Genomic DNA, 12422 nt, shown 5'->3' with positions numbered 1-12422 from the left:
ATGAGGATAATTTCATCAGTGTTGGCTAAAGAGATTTATTTCAAGATTTAAAGCAGTAGTTAAATAAAAAATCTTTTAAAAAGGGGGGGTGCCTGGGTGGCTCAATCATTAAGCGTCTGCCTTCGGCTCAGGTCATGATCCCAGGGTCCTGAGATCGAGCCCCCACATCGGGCTCCCTGCTCGGTGGGAAGCCTGCTTCTCCCTCTCCCACTCCCCCTGCTCGTGTTCCCTCTCTTGCTGTCTCTCTGTCAAATAAATAAATAAAAATCTTAAAAAAAAATTTAAAGCAGTAGTTTGATAAAAAGTAGAGGCCAAAAGAAGACATTTGGCTATAGATCTCCAGAAACCAAAAAGAAAGGGGAAAACAGACTTAATTCAAAAAAAAATTAAAACAAAATTTTAATTAAATAATCACCTTCTAACAGAATCTGGGGTCATGGAGAGCACCCTAAAAGCAGTTGGAATCAGTGAGATCCTATGCACAAGCTCCTTATTTCCTTCAGTTGTGTTTTTCTTGGGATTCTGCTTGCTACAGATAATTGCCTGCATTTGTCGATCAATAGATCAAGAAACAGTCAAAGGAGATGGGGAACATCTAGGAAGGGATGATGCTGGCATTGATGAATGTGGACAGGGCCAATGCAAATACTGTGTTCAATTAGCATTTTTGTGGACCGAGCAATTTCTGGAAACTGTTCTCAAGTCACAGAGCACACAGGGAGCATCTGGCTCCATTTCTGGAAGCACTTCTGATACCCTTGCTTCCAGCTCTTCAACCGGCCCCTCCAGCTCAATTGTTGACCCTTCGTCATGCCAGTCTGAACATTCTCCTTCTGCCCTACTTACTGCTTTGCTGTGCTAGGGCTTCAGGTATTAGTAATAACAGCCAACCCTTCACTGGGCTTCCTTACAGAGTCCGAGGCACTTCACGCACCTCATTAAATTCTCACAACAATTTCTTGTTTACTAAGGAAATAACTAAAGCTCAGAGAGGTGAGGAAACCTGCCCCAGGTCACAGAGCTGGTAAGTGAAGGTTGCAGGATTCCATCCTATGTCTGTTCCAAATCCAGACTCCCCTGACTAAATCATTCTGTCCCTTATTGTTCCCTCCCTTCAACCTTACCTTTCCAGCCACTGTGTCTGCCTAGCTCTTACTTCCTAGACCCGGTCTGGAGTAAGAACCTGAGGCTTTCATCGGACCTTGTTGATGAGAAGTCTCATCTCTCGACTGGGGTTCCTCCCTCCTGCAAGTGCCCTCCCACATCTGATAGCCACAGCTTCAGTACCTTTTCATATTGAATTTTTCGGGGAGGTTTTGAATGGGTTTTGCATTCCAAAATATATACACTGGAGCTTAGGGATTACAGTCAAGCCCATTGCCAACGTTCTTTTTATGTTCAGAAAAAAAATCAAGAAAAATAAGGGCAAGCCCCAAAGGATGGCCACAAGCAAATTTATATAAGACACTTCTACACTGGTCTATTTAGTTAAGCCCCACATTTTCTCTGTTCCATCATAGGTGTCTATTAATAATTCCAATACCCTTGAGCCATTTTGCCAAAACAATGACTAATAGTGTATTTATCCAAGTATAAACCAGTCTGCTGCAAGGTAGAGATGCAAACCCTGAATACAGAGAGCCGGGGGGAGGTTACATTAGAGCAGGTATATTTGCAGAGGATGCCACTCATGTTTAGATGAAAGTCCCCTGTGCAATACTGTTTTCTCACATTATGCAATCACCAAGGAGGAAAGTTTCTGACTAAAAGCCAGCTGGAGAATGAATAACTTGCCAAGAAAAACACTGAGGATCCAATGCTAACATCTCCAGATAATTCTTCTTGGGGCGGGAGGAGAGTGTTCCTGTGATGAATGAATATTTTGGCTTGGCGATTAATCACAATTATGCTAGAAGACCTGCCTACATGTCTCCTCCTACAGGGTCCTCTAAAACCTTCCTTGCCGCCACCGTCTACAGAAGGGGCTCTCCAAAATTGCTTTAATTGACAACAGACCAGGAAATTGAGCCAAAGCTCCAGATGAGACATCTATAATAATAGTTCCTCCTCAAAAGAAACCTGTGATCTTCTACTTGTCTTTTAGTGTTGTGAAGGGGGTGGAACTTTTCCCCGAAGTCTTCATGTTGAAAATAGCAGTCTCTATACCCATGGCCACGCACTCATTCACTGAGCACCCTCCGGAGATTTTAGCCAATTTTTTCAACTTAACTACCTAAGAGTAAGTCCCTTCTGAAAGAAAAGTTTACGGAGTCCGTCGATTCTCTTTTGGCAGGCTGACAACTCCTGGATTAGAACAGATTAAACACAGGGAAGCCTTCCCACGCCAATTCAGAGAAGGTTTCCCCCAGATTCAGAAAGCTTTTCTTAAACTCCGGGAAATGGAAACAAGAAGGGGGAAGGAAAGAAGGTTTGGTGAAAAGGGGGAAATAAACCACGGAGAATACGTATTTCCCGAACCAAAAGGACAAAACAATTCAGCTAACATATATTAACCTTTATTCTATGACAGAGACATAAATAATTTTATGAATTCATATGAGCTGTACAAAAGACAAAATAAGATATTGCACTAAGTTTAGATATGGGATATTTGGATTTAATATTAGCTAAACAGATAAATATATACAATTTAAGGAATTAAGGCAAAACCAGATGATACTTTCAAACACAACAGAAGGCTTGAAAAATAGGTATAATTTAAAACAAGGGCATCCCATCTCCAGTTAATAAAGTGGTCGTGTCTAAGGGGAAAAAAATCCCTTAGGTTTTTAATAAAGTGGTTATTATCCATCATGTTAATTCAAGCTGAGCAAGAAAGTATAGGATTTCCCATGGAGGAGGGCGGTTTGGTGGAGGTTTGGGGGCTGAGCACTTAGAACTCGGGTAAGCAACTTTTTCCTTGTCAGATTTATGATCTATTCTTCCTATTAGAAAATATAATTTGGAAAATATGACTCTTTCACATATATAATTAAAATACAACTATGAAGCATTCTTTTTTGTTAAGGGAAGTCATGTTGGTGATCTCATAGGGTAACTTTGCAGGCGAGCCATTCATTACCCTATTTGTAGAGAAGACACAAAGCCAGTCACTGAAAAACAATCCCCAGTTACTGTAAGAGAACAAAACAAACTGATTCCAAAGGAATAAAAATGAGTGTAATCAATATATCAACACAGCACACAGTTCTTTGGCAGTATCGCACTAAACGTTGATTGAAGTCAGAACTTGAGAGTTTTCTAATTCTTAGACCCGGTTGCCAGTCTTTTCTTAAAAACAAAGAAATAAAATTCCACATCTGCAACGAATTCAGTGATTCCGGGAAATTAAATTCAGAATAAACCTCGCAGACAGCTTTTGACTGTTACACTTGAGCACAGGTACATATTATGTCTGCTGGGAGTCCCCATCCGAGTATACAGAGACGCACACACACACAAAATAATCTGTGAGACTGTGTATTGGTTCGGACAGGCCTAGAATCCTTAAAGAGAATCCATATTAACCCATGAGAAACCGATAAAAGACATCAATCCGAGGATGAGAAAATGATCTTCCAGTAACTCAGGGGTGGGCCACCCCTCCCCTGGATCAACATCACGGAGAAATCAAATCCTATAAGGGAAACACCAGAAAGCCAGAGAACGTGGAGTACTGCCAGCCTCCAACCAAGTTACCTTTCTCCAGTTTCAGGTAAACTTTATCCTCCTTATCCAGGTAGAGAAGCACACCGTTAGTAGCAGCTTCACGAGTAACATCTTTGTCCCCGGCAAAGGCAGATATTACCGGCTTCCCATTTAACATCAGGTTAACCTATGAGGAAAAAAAAAATCACTGAAAACATCTACCAGGGCTAATGAATAATGTCGGAGATGACAGACCTGGTAAAACATCTGATGTTCAGTAAATTCATCCCCAGCAATGGCTGCACTTAGTAGGTCTATTGAGCTGATTTTTTTTTTTTTAATTTCTCCCATAGAAATTTCCTGAAACGCCTACAAAAGAATACCATCCATGGAGAGCAACCTACCCTTGGGAAAACTGGCCTCCCTTCAACACATAAATTAAGTTTGCTGTTTTATTTACTTCTCACATTCAGTAGCAATCTTTTGGTAATGAAGCAAGCCTGAGGCTTCCCAGTATATTAGTAAAAAGAAGCCCAGTGTCCTTTGCTCTGATAAACCCAGATACAGCAAGATTCTACCAACACATTTTTCAGGTTACTAAACCTGCAACAGGCATAGTACTGAAGATCATTTGAAATTATGAAATGTGTGTGTGTGTGTGTGTGTGTGTGTGTGTGTGTGTGTGTGTGGGTTGGGGGGTGTTCTGTTTTTTTCTTTTTTCCCTGATAATGTGTATTAAAAATAATAAATGTACATTTATTGTGTATTAAAAATAATAATCACCACCATAGTGAAGATTTTAATGATGGATAATTAGCAAGGAATACATAATTAATAAACTCAAAATTATTAACAAATAATAAACTCAAAATTTTCTCCCGACTACAGTTTTGATTATACTGTGTTAAACATTACATAAATTTCCAAATATTGGGGCTTGGGAAAAGCTTTTCCACGCTAGTAAGTTTGTTTACTAGATAGTCATTCCTTTTATGTTAAAAGAAAGTACTGCCTAAATTAAATCTGAGGATGATCAATTTACCCATTCGCTAGGAGCTGTGAAAGCGGTAGGAGAGTATGTAATCCACCTTTCATGTGGCCATAGTATACAACACACACACTGAGCATAAGATAAAGAAAATGCTAGAATTCCATAGACACGCATTGGTATTATTGGGTGTTAGCATATTTGAATATTCTAGGAACTCGTCTTTGAGTGTAAGGTCAAGCCTATTACCTGAGAAAGGACAACACAAAATATGTTGCTAACTGTGGAACTGAAATTTCTAAGAATTCACTAGTTTTTAGAGTAACTGAGGATAAACTATTTAAAGCATATGCAGAGGAACACCCTTTCGTAAAAAGTGTATTTTTTCTAATGGTTACCTGTAGCTCATAATTTCTAACAATGATAGCAAATTTGCTTTATTTAATATGTACTTGTAAAGTTCTGCTAGTCTTACAAGTTTCTTCCTTACCAGTTGAAATAATTTTTGCACAGGCATTTAATGAAATCAAGATCTTATAAAGAAATTTGTGCCACTGAGTTTTTAACTAAGCCGTGTTTTCTAAATGGTTCATTGTTATTAAGGTAATACCTTCTTTGGTTTATTTTTCTATATGTTTCTTGTCATAGCCTTAATGGATGTAATAAAGAAGAAAATTGGAAATTAAGTGTTTTAAAAATAAGCTATAAAGACGGTTGTTTATTTTTATAATGAAAACACATCTTTGGATAAACACTTAAATACATAACCCACTGCCAATAAACACTGCCATTTGGGGGTAGAGAGGGAGCAGGTCAAAACACATACCTGGATTGTTTGGCTCTGGTAGACTTTAATTACATGAAAGCTGAAACTGTAAATTCCTTTTCTTGGTGCTACAAAGACAGACTCCAGGGTGAAAAAATTACCCACGTTTACTAGGATCTATAAATAAAAATAATAAGTAACAGTAAATTATTAACAATAATCTCTTCTGTAAGTTTCCTTCCTTCCTTCCATCTTCCCCTCCCTCCTTCCCTCTCTCTTTCTCTATCTCTCTCTGTCTCTTTCTCTCTCTCTCTCTTTCTAGCTTTATTTCTTTCATAAGTAGTTTAAGAAACCACAGAGAATAAAACATTGAGTTCTACTCTTTTCCTCTTTGGTGACTTGGAAAATAGATTTGTGTAATGGAAGGTTTTGCTGTCTTTTAAATGGTAGAGGAAACAAATAAAGTAACTGCTTTGTATTCATGCCTCAATTTCCAGCAAGGCCTGATGGCTCTGGAAACATCTAGGTAACACGGAGGGCTTATAAATATTAGCTTTACCTTGAGAGTCAGATAAAAGGCATCTGCCCTGTATTGATATTCCCATCCTCTACAAGCCTTTGCAATGTCCAGAGATGACGTTTCCAAGACAGCCAATCGGCATCCATGGGCTCTCTGCAGTCATTCCTGGACACATCACATAGAGGCCTGGGCACCCCCTCCACCCTGTGACATAATCCATGACACTGAATAGTGTACAGACTAATCTGAATGCCTAGCCCTCCCCTGAGCCTCCGCCAAACCTTTCCTAAGATCCATGCCATTTTTTCAGTCCTGTGCTATCTAGGCCTTAATTATAATATTTTGGCAATGACTCAGCCTTTGCAGGCTGCCAAAAGTAGAGCATGAATAAGGACAGACTGTGAAATTGGTGGCCTTCGTGTGTTCCTGCCAGTGTTATCCGTTATCTTCTTCTCAATCACCTGCTCTCTATTTAAACTTCAGGGGTCAAAAATGAAAACTAAAATAAGGCACTATTTCCTAAGAAAGCAGCAATGCATTTTGTATTCCAAGATGTGCAGCCTGTTTCTACTGCTTACGAGATTAACTCTGAATTTCAATAAGTGACCTCTTAAACCAAATTTGCAAATGTCACGTAAGTCAGTCCCTTCCTATGAGAAGGAGAGAGAGAATGTTTGGGGGTGGGAAGTTGTAAAATGACTGGGGTTTATTCCATTTCTCTCCAAGAAATGAATCTATAACTGGCATTCAAAAACAGAGGATGTCCCTATAAGGATACATTTCCACTGTATCAGTGGCAATCTGTCACTATCTCTTGTAAACACTACATTCGTTCCAATATTGGGCCTTTTGCATAATTCCCTAAAAACATACTATCCCCTCTGAGCAATGCACCAGAATATAGTAGCGGGTCAAGATGATGTACCAGGTTCAACCCTCGACTTAAAATACATGTATGTGTATAATTTTATTCTGAGAGTTCACCTTCTTCCAAATAATCCTCAGATTTCTTTCTCTGACCTGATGATCAATGATCTTTCAGCAACCAATCACCAGCTATGCAATAATCCCCCGCAGAGCTGTTACAAAGATTTTTTTCAAGCACATTTAAAATAATTTTAGGTACTTAGCGGGGACTTCCTGACTCAGATACAAGTAGCATAATTCATTAGCAATAATGGAAATGTCTGATTAGTGTTGACTACACACAAGGCTGGATGTTGACTCTACATTGTAATTGGAGCATCCCGGCACATACAGATTTAGAACTAAATGTGTCTTGTGCTCTCTGAGATGCATGGCTCCCCAACCAGAAGAACAAATCCTCTCCTCTTCTAATTGATGGAAAGGTCATGGAAAAGAAGGCATTGTACAATGCCATGTCCACAACGTCCAACATTTAATTAATGCGTTTAAATATAAACCAGACTTTATTTCCATCAGGATGGAAAATACTGCACCAAAACCCCAAAGGGGCTGCTTCATTCTTTAAAAATTATAGCTATCTGATAGTAAGCCCCAGAGAAGCATTCTCTGCCTGGCCAGCTGGAGAGTGCATTACTTAGGAACAATTAAGTAAGGAATGGAAATATCACCTCTTTCCTTCCCTGGCACACACTGCAGTACCACTTAACCTGTGTTCCCACACATGTGTCTTTGCATACAACTGTGTACTACACAAGTGACTATGGAATTTAAAAGACTCTGGGTGCTGTTAGGGTTGAAATTACAACCCCGGAGTCAGTTTCCAGTTTTAAGACTCCTTGCTAAAGCTAAGTTGATACCCCTGGGGTTTCTCATCAGCCAAACCCCAGAGCTCCAGCCACAGATTTTATCAGTTCCTCTCCACCCCCTACCCTCAACCCCAAAATCTGTCTTTCCCCAGTAATTTGCAATTCTCTGAAAGGACCGGAGCAGGGGCAGGGAGCACCGGCTCCCCAGCGCTTCCCAATGGGAGCTCCCTGCGGCTGCCCTCCCTCTCCCTCCACAACTTTTCTCCAAGTACCACAGAAATGCTTTCCGCTGCAGCAGCGCCTGCAGCGTGCGAGGGGATCCTGACAGCAGAAAGGTGGGCGAGACCTGACCCACGCCATCGCTGCCCACCCTCGGCGGCCACCTGCGAGAGCTCTGCAGAGAACGTGGACCCCAAAGCTCTCCTTGGGGAGAAGCTTCTCCACCTGGGGGGGGGAACAAATCATTTATCCGGAGACCGCGAGGGGACCGCGCGGGAACCGCCTGGGCGGCACATGCAGAGGAGTCTGAGCGGGGGACGGGGGGGGGGGGGGCAAGCTCTGGCCAAGCGATTTCGAGGTCCAGGGACCAGACTCCCGCCAGCTCCTATGGACCTGTTGCTGTGAAACTCGCCCCGAGCTCTTGTGGCTGGGCTCTGCGCTCCCAGCCTCTCCCCCTCCTTTCTCTCCGGAGACCAGGAGGGAATTCGGGCAGGGGCGGTGGTGGGAGAGACAGAAGTTCCAGGCCCAGACCCATTTGGGAAGGCGAGCGCCGAAATGATCCCCCACATCCCAGTCAGACCAACTTAGCCTGAGCAGGCAGCCTGGGTCTCTGGGCTGCCAGAAGATCGACCCCTCCACCCCACCACCACCACCCATACACACACACACCCGGTGCCCTGCATCCCTCAGGGTCTGACCTGATCGAAGTAAATGATGCGCGTCTTGTTGCTCATCTCGGACGGCTCATGGTTGGTGCTCCGCACCGCCGAGAAGGCGACCTTGGAGTTGGCCGCCCGGACCGAGATCCCCAGAGGGGAGGAAGAGGAGCCCTTGGAGTCCGTGGCCGGGTTCGAGTCGCACACCACCAGACACTTGCCCTCCAGCACAATGGGCTCCGTGTCGTTCTGTGCCCAGACGGGCAGCGCCGGCAGGGTGAGGGCCAGCAGCACGGCTGGCACCACGGACAGCGCCCGGCTCCCGGAGCCCATGGTGAGCCGCGTGGGCAGCCGCAGCCGGCTGGCGCTCCCGCTCGCCCGCTTCGCCTCCAACCCCGGGACCCCGGCGCTCGGGAAGATGCCAGTGGCTAGATCTACAGCGCTGCAGGAACGGCGGCGGCGGCGGCGGCGGCGCGCACACTTCCCCCAATTCTGTGATTTGAAGTCAAAGTCTCCGCTCGCGCTCTCTCGCTGGCTCTGTTACCTTTGTCCTTTAAGGAGCTCATGCAGAACCCCCTGCCCCACCCTCCTCCGCCCAAGAATCAGCCCTGCCTGGGGCCCCTGCACCCACCCTTGTTCCTGGACATCTAAAAGTCACCAAACCCTCACATTCACAAGTCAAAGAGGAAAACGGTAATAAATTCTCACCCCAAACCCAAGCACCCCCAGGTGAACGACGGAGCAGGAAAAACAAAGGAGACTCAGAGAAAAGCCTCGGGGCTAGGTGGGTGCCGAGTGGCGCGGCTGTCGGTCCTGTACGCGTCCGGCTTGCGGCAGGGACGAATTACAGAGGCAGAAGGTGTTTGCCGGACTGAGAAGAACGGGAGGCTGTGTTCACCGCCAGGACTCCGGCGACTCCCACTTTCGCCTCGTCCAAAATTCCCCACACCTCGGCGCCTCTCGGACGTCGGCAGGTAGACAGCAGCCAGCCGGGTCCCGGGCACGGAGAGCACCGGTTCGCGGGATCAGTTCCAGGGCGCAGGGCGGCTCGGCGGCGGGGTCCTCTCCAGCCGCTGCCGCGCTCCCCGAGTCCCTGCGCACAACTTTGTCTGTCCTCGCGCAGCCGGGAGGGCGCCAGGCGGGCACACGCGCGCTATTTATAGGAGCGCCGCGTCCGCCCGGGTCGGCCTCCAGCTCACCCCGCTGGCTCCCGGGAGACGGGGAGAAGGAGTCGAGTGACCCCAGCGAGCGGCTCCCGCCCGGCGTTGAACGCACCCCGGAGCAAGCGCGGCTCACACCGCTGCTGTCCGCCGAGGTCCGAGGCCACCCAACCCGGGGAGCGCGCGGCGCGGAGAGTGTGTGCCCAGAGAGACGCGCGCACAGCCCCGCGCTCGCCCAGCTCCGCGCCTGCTCGCCCCTCCTCGGTCTGGGCGGGCAGAGGGGGCTGCGGCTCTCCTCGCCCCTCCCCAGCGCCGGACTCCGCCGCCGAGCGCTCTCCGAGCCGAGCGCGGGCCGTGCAGCCGGCGGCGTGCTGCCCGGGACCTGGGGACCCGCCGGCGTCCCGACCGCGGCTGGCCCAGAGCCGGCCCCAAGGAGCCCTGGCGCCTGGCGAGCTCTGGGGAGCCTCGGGGCGGACCAAAGCCGGCGGGGGCCGCTGGGAGGAGGTGCCCGATGCCTTCCGCTGGGGGAAGACGAGCCTCAGACGCTGCAGGGGCGCGCGCCTTCCCACCCACACCGCGAACCCACCCCAAGCCAGGCCAGAGGAAGAGTGAGAGAGAGTTAACAGGGCAAGAATAAGTCCTCCGAAACCGTACCCCCCCCCCAAAAAAAAGGCCAACTCCACTGCTGAGAATACAGCACCCTCTTGATGTGCCACCCTCCCCTTTGGGCCACCCCCCTGCCATCTTGGCCTCTGATTGGCAAGATTTATCTTCTTTCGCAGCCACCACTGGAGGGAAGGGCTTGTCTCTGTCTGGCTGCGTGAACTTGGCCAAGTCACTTACCCTATCTGTGAGGGCAGGACTCCACTATGCAAGGTCCTGTCAGCCCTCCGGTTCTATCATGCTTTGGGGTCCTGTCACTCTCTTCCCAAATGCCTTTTAGACTTCCAGCTGACAAAGGACAGGCACCGCATCTTCTAGCAAAACAGCATCCCCAGCAGCCATTCCTGACTAATTATTAATCGAAGGGATGTTTGTTGAACAATGTCCCCCAGAGAGACGGCTCCCCTGTTCCTTCCTGAGTGAAGGGCATCCTCATGAACATGGATTCAAGCCCCTCCACAACAGAAGCCAGACCTGTATCTTCAGTCTTGGAGGGTCCTTCAGAAAGGCTGAGTGTTGAGCCATAAGCACCACACCGCACCTCCAGTTGTTAAAACTGGAAATACTTCTACTGGTTGTTATTTCTCTGGCCCCCATTCCCCTATAATCTTGCAACTAGATGAGTCCATGCCTGGAGCCAGAGGCCCTCCCAGATGCTGCGCCAGAACAGTGCTCTGTTCTGACTGGCAAATGCTCTTTGTCCTAATGCTATCACCAATCTAAGCTACAGCCGAAGATGGCTACCATTTCTCCAAGCACTGATGTCCCACCCTAAGCCTAGCACGGCTTTTCACATAAACCCTTTCTACCCTGAGTAACTCTCTTCAGGCTCTTACCACAGTCAGTCTGGATAGCAGCTGCAATTTCCTCTCACCTGATGCTGTCTTTTGAGAGCAGAGCCTGGATCTAATTTGGTTCTTCTTTCTCTCCTGTAGGGGTAAGCACCCTGCCTTCCTTTTCCAGGACATCTGCTTAGTAACTGAGACCTGGTTTGTTCAACTGCAGGCTGGAAAGGGTTTGAGAAGAAAAGCTCTGTTGGTGACAGAATTGTTAAGTACCCCCAGAAGCTATCTTCCCCACCAACCCCAATATACTCTCTGCATCTTTTCCTTCTCTGGGCATCTTCCTTCCTGCAAGAACTCAGGTTTAAAGAAATCTTTTGCCCTCCCTCCTCTTTTCCTCACCAAAAGTATTTATTTCACAGCCCCCAAATCTAGCAGACTGATCATATTAAGGACTCAGTAATCAATATGGAATGACTGGATGCTTCCAGATAGAATGGAACATTCATTTACCTAATAGTATAAGCTAGTATAAAGGAATCTCTCTCAGTAAAATTCAAATTCTAAGCTTCCTAGATAACCAGAGATGAAAATCTTGGTTTTCTATAAAAGATGTTCCCCTATTCAGGATGTTGTGACAAGGAGGAACACTGCATTTCCTGTTGACTCTTACTAAGAGAAGTGATCTGACGCTGTGAATCATAGAGTCCTGTCTCCCTTCCCACCACAGCTGATTGAACAGGGGTAGCCTGTGGGTTCTAGGGCTGTCAAGCCATTTGATACCAGAAGCCCAGGACTTGTACATCCTGACTAGCAGATGAGCTGGGGCTGCCAGATTTTTCTCTCTTTGGGATCTGAACTGAGACACTGAGAGGCCTCCAGTAAGCACTGGGTCCTGCAGAGGAGAGGCCTGTGGTCTCCTGAACTAGCCGTGGAAGGGCCACATGCAGTCTGGCACAGAGGAGCATGTTGGAAGAAACAGAAGAACTGACCACACTTCCAGACAGAAGCCAGCTCTGGAGACTGTGCACTTCTGAGACACCGTGAAGGGGGGGTGGGGGGCAGCCAACAGTGAATTTCCAGGCCTGATTCCTACTCACAAGAAGCCCAGCAACACTTTCATCTAAGGTTGGGTTCCTTGAGAACTGCCTGTGTCCTTGTGATAAAACCCATTTCACTTGAGCTCATTTTAATAGCCCACTCCTGTTCCTCGCCATCCCAAATCCTCATTAGAACAACATCCCAGCAATCATACTACATCCGGACATGCATCTCCTGCCAAAAGAC

General features: G+C 46.7%; 1 protein-coding gene across 2 annotated transcripts; it reads right to left on the bottom strand.

Annotated features, from left to right (window-relative positions):
* Window positions 1–2520: 2520 nt before the first annotated feature.
* Window positions 2521–9925, bottom strand: CBLN4 (cerebellin 4 precursor). Of its 2 annotated transcripts, XM_073883929.1 has the most exons (4): window positions 8573–9925; window positions 5463–5579; window positions 3700–3835; window positions 2521–3291 (listed from the first exon to the last, which is right to left on the bottom strand). In XM_073883929.1, exons 1-4 carry the CDS (start codon window positions 8861–8863, stop codon window positions 3269–3271), a joined length of 567 nt encoding a protein of 188 aa, XP_073740030.1. In that variant the 5' UTR covers window positions 8864–9925; the 3' UTR covers window positions 2521–3268. The 2 variants fall into 2 exon arrangements, with proteins under 2 accessions (XP_073740030.1, XP_025709200.1); XM_025853415.2 differs by having other exon boundaries at window positions 2521–3835.
* Window positions 9926–12422: the final 2497 nt, after the last annotated feature.

This window comes from Callorhinus ursinus, unplaced genomic scaffold, assembly GCF_003265705.2.
Source record: "Callorhinus ursinus isolate GAN/ISIS: 27379988/994484 unplaced genomic scaffold, GSC_fseal_2.0 scaffold53, whole genome shotgun sequence".
Taxonomy (NCBI): Eukaryota; Metazoa; Chordata; class Mammalia; order Carnivora; family Otariidae; genus Callorhinus; species Callorhinus ursinus.
This window is presented reverse-complemented; position numbering and strand designations above follow the sequence as displayed.